The sequence below is a fragment of the Dipteris shenzhenensis genome, chromosome 7, assembly GCF_047967505.1.
Source record: "Dipteris shenzhenensis isolate YYH24624 ecotype China chromosome 7, Dip_SZ_1.0, whole genome shotgun sequence".
Lineage (NCBI taxonomy): Eukaryota > Viridiplantae > Streptophyta > Polypodiopsida > Gleicheniales > Dipteridaceae > Dipteris > Dipteris shenzhenensis.
In genome coordinates this window covers 49,874,395-49,894,212 of record NC_141602.1, presented here as the reverse complement: position 1 = coordinate 49,894,212, position 19,818 = coordinate 49,874,395, and the positions used below count along the sequence as shown (strand labels likewise).

The 19,818-nt window shown below is 50.5% G+C and overlaps 1 protein-coding gene across 3 annotated transcripts in view; it reads left to right on the top strand.

Annotated features, from left to right (window-relative positions):
* The window catches only part of LOC147900451 (uncharacterized), a 304,188-nt gene that overhangs the window by 68,101 nt on the left and 216,269 nt on the right, over positions 1 to 19,818 (top strand). For 2 of the 3 annotated variants that reach the window (XM_087377090.1, XM_087377088.1), the window contains exons 3-4: positions 18,653 to 18,865; positions 18,990 to 19,076. The exons of the other annotated variant lie outside the window; for it this stretch is intronic. In XM_087377090.1, the coding sequence (XP_087233216.1) occupies positions 18,653 to 18,865; positions 18,990 to 19,076 (300 nt within the window). The remainder of the gene's footprint in view (positions 1 to 18,652; positions 18,866 to 18,989; positions 19,077 to 19,818) is intronic. 3 annotated transcript variants of the gene reach the window in all.

The window sequence follows — 19,818 nt, the reverse complement described above, 5'->3', positions numbered from 1 at the left end:
GGGAGGACGGTTTGTCGCCACTTCTTTTCACAGCTCTTTGGGATACGATTGGGCCTCATCTACTCTTTGCCTTTTTAGAGGCTCTCGATACAAGATCTTTGGGCGAGACATTATGCACAGGTATGATTTGTCTCATCCCGAAAGGGGGAGACAAGACAGTCCTACGCAATTGGAGACCCATTACACTTCTAGGGCCTATCCGGTAGGAGCAGGAGCTTCTGGACACTGAGTTTGCTGATGACACGGCACTGACAGTCAGAGGAGATGCATATAGTCTTGCTACTGCTGCGGATTCAATTGACAAGTTCTGCCTAGCCTCAGGGGGACTTGTCAATTGGAACAAATCAAAAGGCATCTAGACTGTGGAGCTCAGCAGGATACCCTAGCATGGGGAGGAGACAGAGGCTTTGTGTGGATACCCAGAGGCACCTCCACGAGATATCTAGGCTTCCAGGTTGGCATTGAGGTGTCCCCGACGCAATAGTTTGCCCTAGTTCTTGAGAGTATCTGGAGAAAACTAGCCTACTGGAGTACGGCTAGACTTTCTTTGGCCGGAACAGCGCTGGTACTCAGCCAAGTTCTACTAGCGACTATGTGGTACGTTGAGTCATGTTGGTGCTTTCATGCTGACTCAATCGGCCAGGTGAGGAGATTGCTTCGGAACTTTCTGTGGAGTGGTGGTGATGGTTCTGAGGACACTAGGGCCAGAGTTTCATGGGATACTATCACTTTACCCTCCTCGCAGGGAGGACTTGGGGTTCTTGATCCGGAGATGCAGAGCAGAGCCCTCTTAGTCAAACTTCTTGTTAGAGGTTTGACTCCAGGAGATCAGCTGTGGAAGTAGTTCCTACTGCATGGGATTCACCAGTGCACCCCCAGAGCAGCAGGCCAGTGGGCAGGTAGAGTCAGTTGGATCTTCCTGTTGGACCATCATTCTCAGCCTTCCTCACCACTGGTGAAAAGGCTTATTCAGATCTGGGATCATTTTCGATAGCACCTCATCAGAGCAGTTCCCTCCTCCAGAGAGGAAATTGCCCGACAACCACTTTACCATAACCCCCTGGTTCGGTATCAGGGATCTTCCCCTAGTACAGAACTTAGGACTCCCTTGGCCCGATGGCATGCTCAGGGGCTTGTGACAGTTGGAGATTGGTTCAGAGGAGGTGATCAAAGATAGACACGGGCCACTTGGACAGATTGCTGCCACCAGATTACTGATCATGAGAGCTATTCCTCAGCAGTGGAGGGATATACTCATAGATCCAGCCTATGTTCACCCCATCTCTACTTGGTCAGGTTGTTTTAGTGAGGTTGGGCTATGCATTGGAGTTCGTTTAGGACCGGCACTGTTTATTTATTTTGAGGCGGACTCCTCTCACAGATTGTATCCTTTTCAGCCCCTGGATTGGCAGGTGCTCCTTTGGCAGAGAGTCAAGGTCATTGGTTGCCTGGGTAAGGAATGGGCCACAGATCCTTCCACGTTGACCATTGCAGAGGATACTAGATGGAGACTTTGGATTTTTCAGGGTCGACCTCTTGCGGAGCTTGACTGGGACCCAGGTGAGTGGGCATGGCGTGCTCCGGTGGCAGGCGATCGTCCTCCTTCCTTTTTCGAGTACACAACGAGGGCAGGTTATAGGCTTCAGCAGAGAGACTCTCATCACCTACCATCTGCCTCCCAGCATTGGCACGCACAGGGACTTACTGCAGAGTTCTTGTTGAGCTACTGGACTCACTTTTGGGGCATCAGTAGAGCTAGGAAAGTCTCCTACTTTCTTTGGATCACTATACATAGAGGCACACCTGTGGGTACTTGGCTTCAGCAGATGGGTAGACCCTCCTTGTGTATGCATTGTCAGCTTGCAGAGGAATCTAGCAAGCATTGTTTATGGAGCTGCCTCAGCTCTAGAGTGGTCTGGACAGGTATCTTCAGGTTGTTCTCACATGTTACATCCGAGTCCTTTCTGATGAGATGGGGCGCTGCCCTTTGGGGGAGAGGATCTGGAGCCTTTACTCTCTTTGAGTCAGAGCCAAGAGACCATGGTTTCTTCATGCAGCGTCGCCAGAGACGGGGTCCCACAGAGGCCAGCATCATGGAGCCACAGGATTTGCTTTTGGTACTTGTACCAGCTCAGGATTCCCTGCCTACTTCAGCTGCAGGGTCAGCCTGGGAGGTGATTTCCAGCATTACCCTATGGTGGATATGGTGTTCGCGATGTTCTTTTGTCCTTGGGGGCCATTTATGCACGGAGGCTGACACTCTCGCTTCCATTTGGGCGGAGATTATCTTCACTCTCAGGAGTCAGTGGGAGTGGTGTACAAGCTCCTCTTCGGCAGCTCATGGGAGACTTATATCCTTTATGAGGACATGGGACTACTCCTTGTTTTTTCATTTGACCCCTTTTGGGATGTCATGGCATTTTAGACCACCACCATGGCTTTTTTGCCACATTGTTGAGGCTAGGGATAGAGTACTTTCTCTCCCACCTGTTGTATGATTTGTTTTGAATGGAGTATATCACTTTAGATTTTAAAAAGAAGGTGACATGTGCAAATAATTCTTCTTATTCAGTGTGGGGAGTGGGGAACATCATCCTCACATCCACAAATGGCACAGATTTCAGAATTACAGATGTTCTTTATGTGCTATGTATAAAGAAGAATTTACTTTCAGTGTCCTCTCTCGACAGATGAGGATTTCAGGTCATATTTGATGATGCTAAGTGTGCAGTCCGAGACAAAGAGAATGACTATGCTTTGATGTTGTCTGGCACTTTGTATCAGGGTCTTTTTCAGCTTGACATTTATGAGAAAAGATCCGATCTTGTACCTTCTGTGAGAACTCCCACTGTTGCGATGCAGAATGCGGAGTTATGGCATGCCAGATATAGGCACATGAGCTATGGCAGCTTGATGACACTTCAGAAGCATGCTATGGTTGATGCATTGCCTCCTTTGGAGTTACCTCCTCCTCATGCATGTAAGGGTTGCATCCTTGGAAAGATGCATAGATTTCCTTTTAAGAAGGATGGTGCAGTAAGAGCTACTCGAAAATTACAGCTCATACATAATGATGTCTGCGGTCCCATGAGGACACCTGCTTTTGGTGGTTATCTCTATTATGTTACATTCATAGATGACTTCACCAATTACACTTGGGTCTATGGTCTTAAGACAAAATCAGAAGTGTTTATGCATTTCAAACACTTTGTGGCTATGGTTGAGAATGAGACAGGACTCAAGGCGCAGACACTTCGCACAGGTAGAGGGGGGGAGTATATGTCTCATGAGTTTGAGGCATTTTAGAAGGAGAAAGGCATCACGCATCAGCTTACAATGAGGCTTATACCTCAGCAAAATGGCAAAGCTGAGCGCAAGAATCACACTCTTATGGAGATGAATAGATGCATGCTTACAAGTAAGAAGTTGCCTCACCGGTTTTGGCTCGAAGGCCTCATGTGTGCAAATTATGTTTTGAATCGGGCTCCCAGAAAGGCTTTAAAGACAATCACTCCCTATGAGGCATGGCATGGGAGAAAGCCTTTAGTGGATCACTTCAGAGTTTTTGGTTGTGTTGCATATGTCCACGTGCCTGTGGAGTTTCGACATAAGTTGTACTTAAGTGCATTTTTGTTGGGTATAGTGCACAAAGCAAAGGCTATCGTCTCTACAATCTTGCTTCTCGCAAGATTTTTGTGAGTAGAGATGTTATATTTTCATAGAATTTAGCACATACACATGCTGAATCTACCATTCCAGCTTTTTCAGATGATGTTTTTGAGGGATGCTTCCCATAGCATTTGGTTCCCTAGATGAGGCTCATGTTGATTTACAGTAACCTCCTCCTGATCCACATGACCCGATTCAGCCATATGTTGATTTTGTACCTCCATAGGGTGTGGATGAGGTTGTCAGGCAAGAGATTCAAGAGATACACACAGCCAAAACAGTTCCGAATTGGTTGCTACAGAGTCTTAGGGAGAGTAGGCTTGAGGCACCTTTGCCTGGCAGGACTTGTAGTGCAGTAAGGCACGCAAGGGGGACTCTTTCAGTTGAGACAGCTTATGCAGGTACTCTTCTTGATGAAGAAGAATCTGACTCTTTTGAAGAATCTAAGGATATTGTGCATTGGATGCATGCCATGCACAATGAATTGCAGTCCATTGAGAAAAATTAGACTTGGGATGTTGTGGATTTGCCACTAGGGAAGCATGCCATTGGTACCAAATGGGTTTTCAAAGTGAAACGGAAGCCAGATGAGTCCATTGATAGGTACAAGGCATGGCTGGTTGCTAAAGGCTATGCACAGAAGAAGGGCATATATTATGAGGAGATTTTTTCTCCTACATCCCGGATGACTACCGTAAGGTCAGTTATTACCATGGCTACAAATTTTGTTTGGAATGTCCATCAGTTGGACATTTAAACAGCTTTTCTTATGTACTTACGCTCCTACGAGCCCTCCTCCTCCTCGCCATCGCATCTACCTCCCCCTGTCTCCCTCTTCCGCCCGTCGCCTCGCCATCGCCTCTTCTCTCCCCCCCAACCCCTGCCCCTCGCGCGTCTGCTTCTCCCTCTCCGTCGCCTATCTCCTGTTCGAGCTCGCACAAGCTGCCTCTCCCCCCCCGTTCAGAGCCTTGCCGCGCTTAGAGTCTCCTTTCAGCACGTCGCTGCTGCCACCTGCTCGTAGCTCAGGTGCCTCCCCGTCCAGTTGCTCGAAGCCCGCCGCCTAGTTGCTCGTAGCTTCGCCCAGGTGTTCGAGGATCCCTGCTCGCTACCTCTCGTCTAGCTCTCCATTTTGGTGGCAGCCTCTTCCTCGTTGGAGTTCTCGCAGTTTGTCTCTGTGGTATGGCGGCTCCCTGCCCGGAACCGGAGGCCCAGCTGGACCCCCCCTCTCCATTAGCCTACTGGCGTGATTCTGACAGAGCAGCAGTCTTCCCTGGTGAAACAGGCTGCCAATGACTTTGCCCACACTTCAGTTTATGGCAGAGTCATTGGACACTCTCCCTCCAGGCCAGCCATCAGGGATTGGCTACAATCCACCCTTATGCTAGAGGATAGCCACATCGAGGAGGTGGCCCTTATGGGAAGGGGCATCTTCTGGCTCAAACTCTCCACTGCGAAAGTTGCGAGCAACCTGATTGCTGGTTCCCCCACATCTGTGGATGGAAAGATCATCATGATAGTCCCTTGGTACCGAGGATTCAGTGCAGCGGACTTTGATGCTCGTTTCCGCATACCTCGCCACCCAGTAACGCTAGTATTTCCAGGCCTTGCTGCTGAGTTGCGACCGATAGTCAGGGACCTGGGTTCTCACTTTGGTTGGGTGATGCATGACACTTTTGTCGACGCGGTTGCTGCGGCAGGAGCTCCCAGAGTCCGTGTGGCTGTGGTAGATCCTGCATCCCTCCCTGCAGAGATCGAGGTTGTGACAGATGCTGGCAGCATTACTCAGAGCATGGTGGTCACAGGACAACCAGGCCAGTGCCTGCGTTGTCATGGTTTTGGGCACCTGGCTGCTGCTTGCCCGCGCTTCTCCAGCCCCTCTCGGCCCCCCCCGCCCCCTCCCCCGCAACCCCCTCCCCCCCCTCTAGGCAGCCACGCCAGGCAGAGCAGAGGCAGCAGGAGTCCGGTCCAGAGGTGGTTGGTGGCTGGACCGAGGTCAGAAGGAAAAGGGGAAAGAATAAGAAGACTTCTGACAAAGGCAAGGAGGCAGAGGATACCCAGCCTGCAGCAGTGCCTCAGAGACCTGACAGGCAGCCGCCCCAAGGTCTAGGGAGAGCTTCTTCGTCTATTACCCGCCCCCCGCAGCTTCAAGTCCCCCTTTCTCCCCGTCCCCAGTCCCCCCTCACCCAACCCCAGCCCCTGCCCCAGCCGCAGTCCCCTCCTACCGCCCCCCAGCCTCAACTCCCGCCTCTTCCCCTTCAGCCCCAGCCCCATCCCCATTCCCCCCCCCCGCCCCTCTCAGCTCTCCCGCAGCGTCAGCTTCACCGGTGGTATCTCAGCCGCGTGCAGCTCCTACTCCCCCACCTCCGTCCCCCCTGCTAGACGCTTCAGTGGAGTCAGTGTCTCCTACCCCGCAGCTTCCTCCCCCCTCCTCACCCCTGGTAGGGCACCCCGAGACTTCACCACCCCAGGAGCAGCCTTCCTTGTCTGCTAGCCCGGCCCCCTCAGTTGCAGATTCTAGCGGGCCTCAGCTCCAGGAGAGAGAGCTCCCACGCGACTTCTACAAGTCCGGACCCTGGGTTTACTTGGATGTGGTCGACCTCGGGACCTTCCCAGCTTGCCTTGACATCAGTATCTTCCTGCTCCACAAAGGGGCGGATGGGAAGATCGCAGCCTTGGCCCCGAGGGATGGACCCAGCTTTGCCTTAACTTTTCTCAGTGACGGCACCGAGAGTTGGACATACGACTCGGTCTGGGAGGCTCTCAGAGAGCAGACACACGCTCAGATTAGCTCCTGGATAGGCTCGACGGGTGGACAGCTTCTCGAGACCCAGTGGTCCGAGGGTGACGTGCGCTTGCGGTGGCGATGCGTCGCCAAGCGTTTCAGGTTGATTGTGATCCTCAGGCCCCCTCTGCCTTGGCTCCTCCCACAGGATGTTAGAGTCTGGACAGCACAGAAACTTCGCACCTTCTACGGGATGACAACCTCAGAGATCTCGAGCTGGCTCGAGAAAGTGTTCGTCCATGGCACCAAAGGCCTCACGCCTTTGCTAAAAGTTTTGAAGAACGGGCAGGATGACCCGGCCTCCCCCTCAAAACCCTCACAGAAGCGTTTGCGCCTTCATTCCGAACAACCACCCTCTTCATCGACCTCGACCGCGAGCAGACAAGTTGTTCGCAACCTACCAGTCCTCGCCATGAGCTTACACATTGTTTCCTGGAATGTGAACGGGTTTCATTCTTCTGGCACCCGTGGTCCTAGGAAGCTTATCTTGAGACAGAAACTTCAACCAGCAGTGATTGGTCGCTTGAATATGCTCCTGCTCCAGGAGCATAAGCTTTCAGTGGCTCATACCAGTAGTTGCGGGAAGATCCTCCCTGGGCGCTCTCACACTTATTGGGAGCCCTTGATCGGTGAACAGGGGAGGAGTGGCGGTGTCTGCACGTCCGTCTGCGAGTCGATTGCCCAGGGGGTTTTTGACCATGGTACGTTGATCCCAGGCCGTGCGTTGTGGGTTGGCCTAGAGTTGGAGGGCTCCAGAATAGGAGTCCTCAACATTTATGCACCCACAGATCTCCGACACAGAGCCACCTTTTGGAGGACACTTACAGAGCTTCTCCCAGACATGGATTCGTGGATTGTTGGAGGTGACTTCAACAATCTTGAGACCATGGAGGACCAGCAGGGCAGAGGACCAGAGTTTACAGGCATAGCTCAGGAAGAGCAGACCGCATGGGACTCCTTTCTGTGGATAATGTCTTCACCTTCTCAGAGGCGACGGAGTGGGCTTAGCACAGCGGGCTTCACTTAGCCATCCTACTTCTCGACTTTGAGAAGGCTTACCATCGAGTGGACTGGTCCTTTCTGGAGGGTACTTTGGAGAGACTTGGATTCCCAGTGGGATGGATTCAGGGCATCTCAGCGTTATACAGGACAGCTTCCAGCAGGGTCATCATCGGCGGCAGGATGGGAGAGCGATTTCGTTTGGCGAGATCAGTGCGTCAGGGTTGCCCACTTGCTCCTTACCTATTTCTCTTCTTCGCCGAGGCGATGACGCACTATCTTCGAGCTAGGACGACAGGGATTCGGGGTGTTCGCCTTCCCATCAGGGAGGACATTGAGCTCCTGGACTCGGAGTATGCAAATGACACGGCGCTGTATGTTCAGGATGATGAGATGACGCTGGAGAGGGTGAGGCTGGCCTTAGAGGTCTTTTGTTCGGCAGCCGGTGCGAAAATCAACTGGAACAAATCAGTTGGTTTTCTCACAGACCTAGGGGCCTGCTCACAGTGGGGGAGGTTTTTGGGTTTCAGATGGATCCCGCGGGGGCAGACTACTAGATATCTCGGTTTTCAGGTTGGCCTGGACATCACGCCAGCTCAGCAGTTTCTCCCAGTGCTAGATTCCATACGACGGAAGCTGGCTTTTTGAAGCACTGCTAAGCTCTCTCTTGCAGATCGTGCCCTTGTGGTCAATCAGGTTCTCCTGGCCACGGCCTGGTATGTCGCCTCTTGTTGGTGCTTCTCGCGGTCTTGCGTGGCACAGCTCAGGAGGATGGTTCGGAATTTCCTGTGGTCCGGAGGGGATGGTCTCAAAGATACCAGAATCAGGGTAGCCTGGCAGACAATCATTCTTCCGCAGGCGGAGGGTGGCTTGGGAGTCAATGATCCAGAGCTCCAGAATCAGGCCCTGCTGGGCAAGTTAGTTATCCGCGGTTTGACTCCGGGGGGGCAAACGTGGAAGTTGCTACTTCAGTGGGGGATCAGTTCTTGCACCCCGCGCCGAGGAGGAGAGTGGCTACGGTCCCTCAGCAGGTGGATCTTTACCTCTGCACCGCTTACCCGCCCCCGCTCCCCGCTCATTCGTAGCCTGCTCACGGTTTGGAGGCGACTTCGTCTCAGCCTCATCCAATCGCCTCCTAGCAGTCAGGAGGAGATCGACCGCCAGCCGCTCATCTGGAACGGTCAGGTCAGAGATATCTCGAGCCTTCAGCTAGGGGAGAGGTCGCATATCTCGTGGGATGGCTGGATGCGGGGGCCCGCTTGGTCCCTTCGAGTTTGGAGGGACACTTACAAACACTTGGAGACAGCTGCACTTGCAGCCGCAGCTGGGGGCGTCCGTGGAGCTCAGGCGAGGTGTACAGAGATAGATGGAGTGATTCTTGCCGGATGGTTGGTACCACCGGAGATTTAGATCCTCATGCCTGGTGATGCCCGTTGGCTTGGACAGTTCACCCCCCGTGGCATCCCACTGGTTGTCGCAGGTCGGCTAGACGACACCTCTGTCTCCTTCTTCACCGTTTTGGGTGACGGCCGACTCAGGAGAGAGGGTGCGCTCATCGAACCCCTTCTCTCGTGGCAGAGGGTTCGTGTTGTAGGCCTCTTGGGGAAGGTTTGGTAGGTCGATCCTAGAGTAGAGCAGGATCAGTTGCAGTTGTGGCATCTCTGGCTTTGGGAGGGGCGGGACCTTTCAGAGCTTGACTGGAATCCAGGAGAGTGGAGATGGCCAGAGGTTGTGGCAGAACAGGGGCCGACCCCTTTCTTCGCATACAATACGAAACTCGGCAGGAGTGTTCTCGGGAGGATGCAGAGCAGACCGCCCACCCAGCGGCCCAGTTGGTATGCTCAGGGTATTTCCAGGCTATTTCTGCAGGCCTTCTGGAAGGCCTTGTGGGAGAGTTGGTGGCCGCGGAAGATTTCCTACTTCCTTTGGCTACTCGCCCACAAGGGACTTCCAGTGGGGAGCTGGTTGCGGCAGTTTGGTCAGGAGGGACTCTGTCAGATTTGTCATGAGGACGAGGAGTAACCAAAACACTGCCTATGGAGCTGCACTCGCGCCCAGGAAGTGTGGAGGTGGGCTTTCGGGATCCTTACTCGTGCAGTACCGGAGTTAGGTTTGATCACTTGGGGCACGTTCTGCTGGTGCAGCACCATACCTGGCTATCACCAGATGTTCGAGGCAGGCCCGCAGGACCCTATGTTCCTCATCACCCAGGGGACTTGGGGGCCGCTTGAGAGCATCCCGCAGCATTTGGCAGAGGTGGACACAGGATCTCAGGTGAGGCAGCCAGTCTGGGAGATTATTAGCAGCATCGTTGGATGGCACATTTGGACCTCGCGCTGCGCGCAGATCCTCGGAGGTACCTCCCCCTCGACTGCCCAGGTCATGGCCGACATCTGGAGCGAGATTATCCACACGCTCAGAGGTCAGTGGGACCAGATCCAGGGGGACTCCCGGGCCGGCCGGGAGAAGCGGAGACGTTTCCTCTGAGATTGGGATACGCAGGGCCTCTTCTTCGAGCATACATCTCAGGGCCTTCAGTGGCGCTACTCACCGCCTCTCTGGCTTTTATTCACACCCGCCTGATCCCTCCGTGAGAGAGAGCTTTTTTTATTCCTCTTAGGGCTGCGTCCGATTTGTGAATGCAGCCCCGTCAGCCACAAAACTGACCCCATGTATTCTTGTTTTCTCGAAGTAATATAATCAGCACTGTTTTTTCGGGAAAAAAAAAAAACAGCTTTTCTTAATGGGGACTTGCAGGAAGAGGTTTAGGTCAAACAATCTCCTGGATTTGAACTTTCTGACAATGCACTTCAAGTTCGTACGCTGAACAAAGCTTTATATGGGTTGAAGCAAGCCCCACGTGCATGGTATGCCAAGATTGATGCATTGCTGCAAGTAAGGGGTTACATATAAGTTCATACAAGACAAGCGTGGCATGGTTACGTCTCAATCCAAGTATGTGCAAAAGCTCTTGGATAGGTTCAACATGCGTGATTGTAAGCCTATAGCCACTCCCATGGAGCCGGGGCTGAAGCTTACTATGTATGATGCAAGTGAATTAGTGGATGTCACACTTTACAGCCAAGCTGTTGGATGCCTCATCTATTTGTGCAATACTAGGCCCGATATTCAGTATGCAGTATCTCAGGTGAGCAGGTAGATGCACAGCCCAAAGACTACACATTGGCAAGCTGTAAAATGCATCTTCCGTTCTTTGCAAAGCACAAAGTCTTATGGCTTGATGTTTCCCAACGAGGGTGACTTGCAGATGCATGCTTACAGTGATTCAGATTGGGCTAGAGACTATGATACCAGTCAGTCCACTAGTGGTAATTGTTTCTTTTTGGGTAAAGCTTGCATTTCTTGGCTGAACATGAAGCAATCTATAGTGGCTACTTCCTCATGTGAAGCTGAGTACAGGGCAGCTTTCACAGCGACAATTGAATGTGTTTGGCTGCGTCGTTTGTTTGCTGATCTTCGTCTCTTATTGGAGGGTCCTTCTCCGATTCTCACTAATAGTCAGAGTGCTATAGCAGTGGCAAAGAATCCTATGTTTCATGCTCGCACAAAGCACATTGAGGTTCACTATCACTATGTCAGAGAGAAGTTGCATGCAGGAGAGATCAGTATGATCTATGTGTCAACACATGACAATGTTGCAGACATCTTCACCAAAGCACTTCCACGTGAGAAGTTTGAGGCATTTTGCAGTGCCCTGAACTTATCTCCTTTTGGTGATTGATCACTACCTTATACACCACATTGCCACTGCTGGGGGGTGTTAGAATTATTATTATATTCTAGGCAGTGGCCAATGTATTGTAATAAGTAGGTTAGGGGCACTTTTGCCTCTATGAGGTTTTCCCCCCTAACCATAGTTGTAAGAAATCCTAGATTTACTATATTTAGAAATGTGCTAAGGAACAGAAAGGAGACTGAAATAGCAGAAAGAAAGAAAAAAAGTTTATTAATGTCCACTGGAGACCTAAAAAGGTCTATGGGACAAAAGAGACCTGCTTATACATCAATACAGAGAGGGCCATAGGCAACCTCCCTAGGAGTATCATCAGATTCCTCCAAAAAACAAAACACATAGAACATAAAACATAAAAGGAACTAAGTACTAGGCTATGGAGTGGCCATTATATTAGTTTAAGACTAAGGGTCTTTAGATTTTGTCTTAAATTCTCTAATCACTGCAAGACCGTCATGATATACTGCCCATTTTCCTGCTTCCCTGGCTGCCCGAACCTTAGCAAGCTCGGTAGCTTTGTTCTTCAATTGGGTTCTTGTAAGCTCCTCAGCAATCCATATCTTTGTCCCCTTCAGCTTATAGGATTGTCACAGAATCCTCTTCCTGAGTGTCTTCGAGTTGAAGGTGATGACAACGTGTCCATTCCTGGGCGATAAATAAACTAGGGAAGACTCCTCTTCATCATCATTCTTGTCATCAGTTGGGCTTGCTGATCAATCAATGGCCGGGACTGCTGCCTTGATTCTGTCGATTGCCTCCTCGAAAGTGTCATCCTCGTGCTGCCAATCGGGTATTCCCCCTATTCGAATCTTCATAGCATTCTCTTTCCGAAGGTGATGTTCTTGGATCTCTACTTGGATGTCAACCTTGGGTTCAGCTGTCACTTTCACCTAGATGAGCTCTCTAACCGTGGAAATCAGCTGTGATGTTGGGGGCTCAGCTTTACATGTTTGTACGGCTCCTGCAATAATCTCCTGCTTCCCTGGGCCTTCCAAAGCTGCAATACGAGCTAGGGCTTGGGTGAGCTGGGACCTCAAGTCTCGCACTTCTTGCTGGAGATGGTAAATCTGCTCTTGCGGCTTGGTCGGTGTCGGGGGAGGTTGAATCTTATACCTAGAGCACGTCCTGTCGAAGGGAGCAGGGGTTGTGGCTACCATGGCGGAGTAAAGCTTGGGGGGATGAGGGGAGGATGGGTTGGCCATATCGACTATCCCCCTTTTGGCTGGACTAACCCCTTGGCTGGGCCTGGGGTACAGCCCAGCCAAGAGTGGGGAGAGGAAGTGGGGAAGTGAAGAGCGGCAGGCTGGGCAACGACGAGCTGAGCGACGAGGGGAGCGACGGGGCTGAGTGACGGGGGGAGCGACGGGGGCTGAGCGACGAGGGGAGCGACGGGGGGAGCAACGGGGGACAGACGGGGGGGGTGACGGGGGATTCTGCCTCTGTTTGCTTCTCGAACACAGAGAAAAAGGAATAATTGTATTGCTTGAGTGTCTATAGTGTATTTGTAGTGTGTCATCCATACAATTGGGCCTCTCTTATATAGAGAGTGAAGAGTCACACATGAAAAGGTGTGTACTCCAAAGTGTATGTGCATGAAGAGGTGTGTACCCCTTGTGAAGGGTGTGACCCTTGATGAGAGGGTACATTACAATAGGAATGTCTCTTCAATAGGATGTCTCTTGTGAAGGGTTGTGCCTCATAGGAAGTGTCCCATCGAAAGGGCATATCCTTCCACAAGTGTCCATTCATCAAACCATCCATAAGTCTAGATATAGAGAAAGGAATACGTCACAGATTGTGACATCCCCTCCCACTCAAAATAAGACCCTGGTGGAGATAATGAGCTGATGCAGAAAATATCTCGGTAAATTCTGAAAATACTGCTGTAAAATGTCAGGGTACTGCTGTAAGTCTTCATCAGATTGCCAAGTAGCATCGGAGTTGTCCAGATCTTGCCAAAGAACAAGGAATTCTGTGATAAGTCGATGTCGAGTCTCTCACTATCGATGGTCAAGAAAACGCTCAGGAATAAGGAGAACATAATCATCTTCGATTTCTGGGACATGATCACCTGCAGGAGGAAATGCTTCATTGCTTGGAATGTACGTCTTTAGCCAACAAATATGAAATGTCGGATGGATTTTGTGGGGCTACAAATAATAGCACCATGTCACCAGTGTTAAATTCCAGGTGACGTCTATGTTTGTTGGCAAACCATTGATACCGCTCTTGCGCTTTTCGCATATGATCCCTGACTTGGAGTAGAATGTCTTGCATTTCTTGAACCAGTTGATCAGCTAGGGCCACTCGATGTTGAAGTACAAAATTCGTTGGTACAATCGGAGTGTGTACATAAGCTGCTTGGAATGGAGTCATGCTGATGGCACTATGGAAAGAGTTATTATAAGCAAACTCAAGGAGTGGTAGATACTCTTCCCAAGCTGCTAGGCATGACTGAATATAATGTCGAAGCATTTCTTCCAGAACTTGGTTGACTCTTTCAGTCTGGCCATCTGATTCTGGGTTTCCTGACCTCATTCATGACACTCAGACAGGCTTTGTCCAGAATCGCAGTATCCTGGATAATGTCTTCATCTTCTCAGAGGCGACGGAGTGGGCTCAGCACAGCGGGTCGCACTTAGCCATCCTACTTCTCGACTTTGAGAAGGCCTACGATTGAGTGGACTGGTCCTTCCTGGAGGGTACTTTGGAGAGACTGGGATTCCCAGTAGGATGGATTTAGGGTATCTCAGCGTTATACAGGACAGCTTCCAGCAAAGTCATCATCGGCGGCAGGATGGGAGAGCGATTTCGATTGGAGAGATCAGTGCGTCAGGGTTGCCCCCTCGCTCCTTACCTGTTTCTCTTCTTCGCCGAGGCGATGACTTACTACCTTCGGGCGAGGTCGACCGGGATCCGGGGTGTTCGCCTTCCCATTAGGGAGGACACAGAGCTTCTGGACTCAAAGTATGCAGATGACACAGCGCTGTATGTTCAGGATGATGAGATGATGCTGGAGAGGGTGAGGCTGGCCTTAGAGGTCTTCTGCTTGGCAGCCGGTGCGAAAATCAACTGGAACAAGTCAGTTGGTTTTCTCACAAACCCTGGGGCATGCTCACAGTGGGAGAGGTTTTTGGGTTTCAGATGGATCCCGCGGGGGCAGACAGTTAGATATCTCGGTTTTCAGGTCGGCCTGGACATCACGCCAACTGAGCAGTTTCTCCCGGTGCTAGATTCCATTCGACAGAAGCTGGCTTTCTGGAGCACTACTAAGCTCTCTCTTGCAGGTCGTGCTCTTGTAGTCAACCAAGTTCTCCTGGCCACGGCCTGGTATGTGGCCTCTTGTTGGTGCTTCTCGAGATCCAGCGTGGCACAGCTCAGGAGGATGGTTCGGAATTTCCTGTGGTCTGGGGGGGATGGTCTCAGAGATACCAGAGCCAGGGTAGCCTGGCAGACTGTCATTCTTCCGTAGGCTGAGGGTGGCTTGGGGGTCATTGATCCTGAGCTTCAGAGTCAGGCCCTGCTAGGCAAGTTAGTTATCCACGGTTTGACCCCGGGGGGGGCAAACGTGGAAGATGTTACTTCAGCAGGGGATCAGTTCTTGCGTCCCGCGCCGAGGTGGAGAGTGGCTACCGTCCCTCCGGTGGATCTTCACCTCTGCACCGCTTACTCACCCCCGCTCCCCGCTCATTCGTAGCCTTCTCACGGTTTGGAAGCGACTCCGTCTGAGTCTCCTCCAGTCCCCTCCTAGCAGTCAAGAGGAGATCGACCGCCAGCCGCTCATCTGGAACGATCAGGTCAGAGATACCTTGGGCCTTCAGCTGGGGTAGAGGTCACATATCCTGTGGGAGGGTTGGATGCGGGGGCCAGCCCGGTCCCTTCGAGTTTGGAGGGACACTTACAGACACTTGGAGACCGTTGCTCTAGCAGCCGCAGCCGGAGGTGTCCGTGGAGCTCAGGCGAGACGCACAGAGATAGATGGAGCGATTCCTGCCGGTTGGTTGGTTCCACCCGAGATTCAGATCCTCATGCCTGGTGATGACCGTTGGCTTGGACAGTTCACCCCCTGTGGCATCCCACTGGTGGTTGCAGGCCGGATGGACGACACCTCTGTTTCCTTCTTCGCGGTTTTGGGGGACGGCCGATTCAGGAGAGAGGGTGTGCTCATCGACCCCCTTCTCTCGTGGCAGAGGGTTCGGGTCGTAGGCCTTGTGGGGAAGGTTTGGCGGATCGATCCTAGTATAGAGCAGGATTAGCTACAGTTATGGCGACTCTGGCTTTGGGAGGGGCGGGCCCTGTCAGAGCTTGATTGGGACCCAGGTGAGTGGAGATGGCCAGAGGTTGTGGCAGGCCAGGGGCCGACACCTTTCTTCACTTACAGCACGACATTGGGCAGGAGAGTTCTCGGGAGGATGCAGAGCCGCCCGCCCACCCAGCGGCCCAGTTGGTATGCTCAGGGTATCTCCAGGCTATTTTTGCAGGCCTTGTGGGAGAGCTGGCGGCCGCGGAAGATTTCCTACTTCCTTTGGCTACTCGCCCACAAGGGTCTTCCAGTGGGGAGCTGGTTGCGGCAGATTGGTCAAGATGGACTTTGTCAGATTTGTCATGAGGACGAGGAGTCACCAAAACACTGCCTGTGGAGCTGCACTCGCGCCCAGGAAGTGTGGAGGTGGACCTTTGGGATCCTTACTCGCGCAGCACCGGAGTTAGGTTTGATCACCTGGGGCGCGTTCTACTGGTGCAGCACCACACCTGGCTATCATCAGATGTTCGAGGCAGGCCCGCAGGACCCCATGTTCCTTATCACACAGGGGACTTGGGGGCCGCTTGAGGGAATCCCGTCGCACTTGGCAGAGGTGGACATAGGATCTCAGGAGAGGCAGCCAGTCTGGGAGATTATTAGCAGCATCGCTAGATGGCACCTTTGAACCTCGCGCTGCGCCCAGATCCTCGGTGGTACCTCTCTTTCGACTGCCCAGGTCATGGCCGACATCTGGAGTGAGATTATACACACACTCAGAGGCCAGTGGGACCAGATACAGGGAGATTCCCGGGCTGGACGGGAGAAGCGGAGACGTTTTCTCCGAGATTGGGATACGCAGGGCCTCTTCTTCGAGCATACTTCTCAGGGCCTTCAGTGGCGCTATTCACCACCTCTCTGGCTGTTTATTCACACCCGCATGATCCCTCCGTGAGAGAGAGCTTTTTGTTTCCATTTAGGGCTGCGTCCGATTTGTGAATGCAGCCCCGTCAGCTGCAAAACTGACCTCATGTATCTTGTTTTTTCGAAGTAATATAATCAGTACTGTTTTTTCTGCAAAAAAAAGTCTGGCAAACTGCTTTCAGGACATACCTTCTGGTGGCCAGCTATGGGCACAAGGGGAGGTACTTGCATTTCGGTCTCTCTTTCTATTCTCCCCTTGGTTGCTAGTCATGGTATTATCTCCCCTTCTAGAGCTCAATGGATCATTATTTTGATTGGACGGCGTAAGATTGGTCTTCTCAATCTTTATGCTCCCAACAACAGAGGGGAGCGGATCTCCTTTTGGAAGGAGTTACTCTCTTGGGCCCCCATTGCAGATTCTTGGATCATTGGTGGCGACTTCAACATGGTTGAGTTGCCTTCAGACAAAAAGGGAGGTAGACAGGGTGGAATTCATTCTTTGGAGAGGGCAGCCTGGGATGCCTTTCTCTTTCAGTTCAGTGGCAGAGACACTTGGTTGGATGATGCCTTTCATATTATGCCACAGTCACTCTTGTACTCTTGGTCGAACAGGAGAATACACATGCCCATTCATGCACGGATTGACATATTTTATGTAGACGATTGGGCACTTGACAGAGGAGGATCTGTATGCATTTCTACTGGGGTTTCCACCTCATATCATTTTCCAGTGGTATTGCAGATTCTTGAGCCTCATCGGAGAGGACGCTCTGCTAGTGTCAGGATTCCGGATGCTTTTTATGCAGAGGAGAGCCTCACGGAGGATATTTTATAGATTTGGATTTCTCACATACAGAGTGGAGCTATCCATCCATCTCAGGTAGCTGCAGCCTTATCCGGAATTAGTGACTATTATCATTCAGTCGCATATTCTAGGAGACGTGAGATTCTCAGATGTGAGATTGGTATACGCCAACAGTTAGCGTCCCTTCAGAGGGAAGAGCAAAAGAGGCCCACAGATGCTTGGATTCAGGAGCGCCTTGCTGCAGCAAGGGCTCATTTGCAGACATTGTTGGATCAAAGAGCAAAGTATGCCTTTCATGCACGGGAATCCTTTTTTATTCAGATGGGTGGCAGGGTCAACAAACACTTTTTCTCTACTCATGGGCCCAGACATAGTAGAGATAGTGTTTCGCAGCTTGTTGACTCAGACGGGGTGTTACAGTCGGATCCTGATGCTATCATGCGTGTAGCTTCAGATTTTTTTGCATCCCTTCTTACTGCAGATCCAGGCACACATGCCATTGATGATGCCAGAGAGGTTATTTGGCAGTGTATCCCTGTATTGGTGAAGGATGAGATGTATGTTTCTCTGGATGCACCTTTCACCAATGCAGAATTCAAGACTACATTACTTGCCCTTCACAAGGGCAAGTGCCCAGGTTCAAATGGACTTACCCCCTCCTTTTTTATTGCTTTTTGGGAGTAGATTGGTGATCACATTACATCAGCCCTGCAGGGTGTGTGGGACTCTAGTGAGATGCCGGACTCACTTACAGATGGTCTCATTCATCTCATCCCAAACGGGGGTAACACTCAGGATTCTTAGATGCTAGGATTAGAGGGGTTCCTCCTTTAGAGATCAGCCAGCCCAAACTTTATAATCCAAGTGATCTGAAAAAGATGTAGTAACTTCTACAAAATCTGTAAGTTGCTTTCATGCCTCTTGGATAGTGATTTTAATACCTGCATGTAAATTTGAAATATCATAGGATATAAAAAGAACTTAGACCCATGACAAGGACTTCACTGCATTGGGTAGTGAAATGCATATTGACATATTGTTGAAAACGTGGAGTGGTATTTTGCTGGGGAACGTTGTGCAGTTTTCCACTAGCAGAAAATTAGTCTACATTATTTGCTTACAAGTGCACAAAATGTCTTCAATTGTGTGCATGTGCAGAAGCAGTCTTAAGCACAGCTCCCACGAAGCTCATAGAACCTTACCTTTTATTATTGTGGTATTCACCACATCTTTTAGAGTGATCCTTCAAAGCGTAGGAGCCAATTCTCTATTATTTACACTAATTTAGTAATGTTTCTCTCTTATTCCGTGTGTTTTGTGGGGATTCGTGTATTTCTCTCCATCAGATTTAAAAGCAAAGATTTCCTGGAAGATTGCAGGCCATAAGTGATTTGTACATATGATATGTTGTTTTGTATGTATCTAAACTTATTGAAATGTTAAGGTTGAATTTATGATGCAACCTGTGGTGCATTTTAGGTCATTGCTGGAGCCGTGCTGTCTTTAAAGCTGGTATGGATCCAGTCAATGGTGTTTGTTAATGGTGCATATGAAGTTGCTGTGCCATTCACATTTCCTGACCACATTTTACCACCCAAAGTAGTCAGTACAAAAGTAAAAAACATTTCATGCAAGTTCAGTATTGGAACAGAACAAGACCTTGTCATCAGCAAAATTAGCCATCCTATGGAGGTATCCTCAAATGTCCTGAGCATTGAAAACCATCATCCAGGGATTGAAGTGTTTTCTCGAATTGATGCCTTGTGTGGAGAGCGATAACCCAATATCTACAGTTCTATCTTGGATTATGCTGCAGAACATTTCTGAGGAGCACAGAAACACTCTCCAACTAGTTCATAATCATAAGGAAGTGCCAAATTGCGATTTTTTTGTTTCATACATGGTGAGATTTACAATAGTGACAGTTTGACTTCAGCATTCCTTTTGTATACAGCAACAATGTATAAATTTACAGCAGAGGGATTTCTGACCCTGCTTGGGGTCTTATGGATGGTGCTGGTTTTTTGGGGTGTAAGGATGAAATTGTATATTAGTGTTTGGGCTTGGGTTATTTGAAGTTCTAGTTAATGTTTATTCTGATTAATGCATCTTTTGAAGCTTTGGTGGACCTTTATTAAATGTATGGCAAGGACTTCACTTGCCCGCTCCGTAATTAATGGGCCACTCCCCTTTAAGTTAATTGCTCCTCTCTTCCCTTTTCACCTCTCTACTCTTCTCTCTTTTCACTGCTATTAGGGTTCGATGATGAGTGATTGACGAGCCTAAACTTGTGCTGAGATGCCCAGTGAACAAGCAGCCCATTCGCCATGTGCAGAAATTTGACAGGTGCAGACTCCCCAGAGCGCTGATGAAGAGGGTCACATATTTTTCCTGCTGTCCCCTCACACTGTGCAATGAAGTAAAAGGTATCTGTTGTTACGCACAAGCTGATGTAACATGACCTTGGAAGGGGCATTTTGCATTTCCCTTTAGAGAACCGACAATTGTAAATAACCTACATTACGCTTTATGTTAATGGTCAAAGGGATTTAATGTCAAGGTCATCGGTGAGGGTGGTTTGCATGACTAGATGAGTCTAAAGTCCAAAGGCCTAGGTGTTCTTCTTCATAGTTTGTACCTAGGGG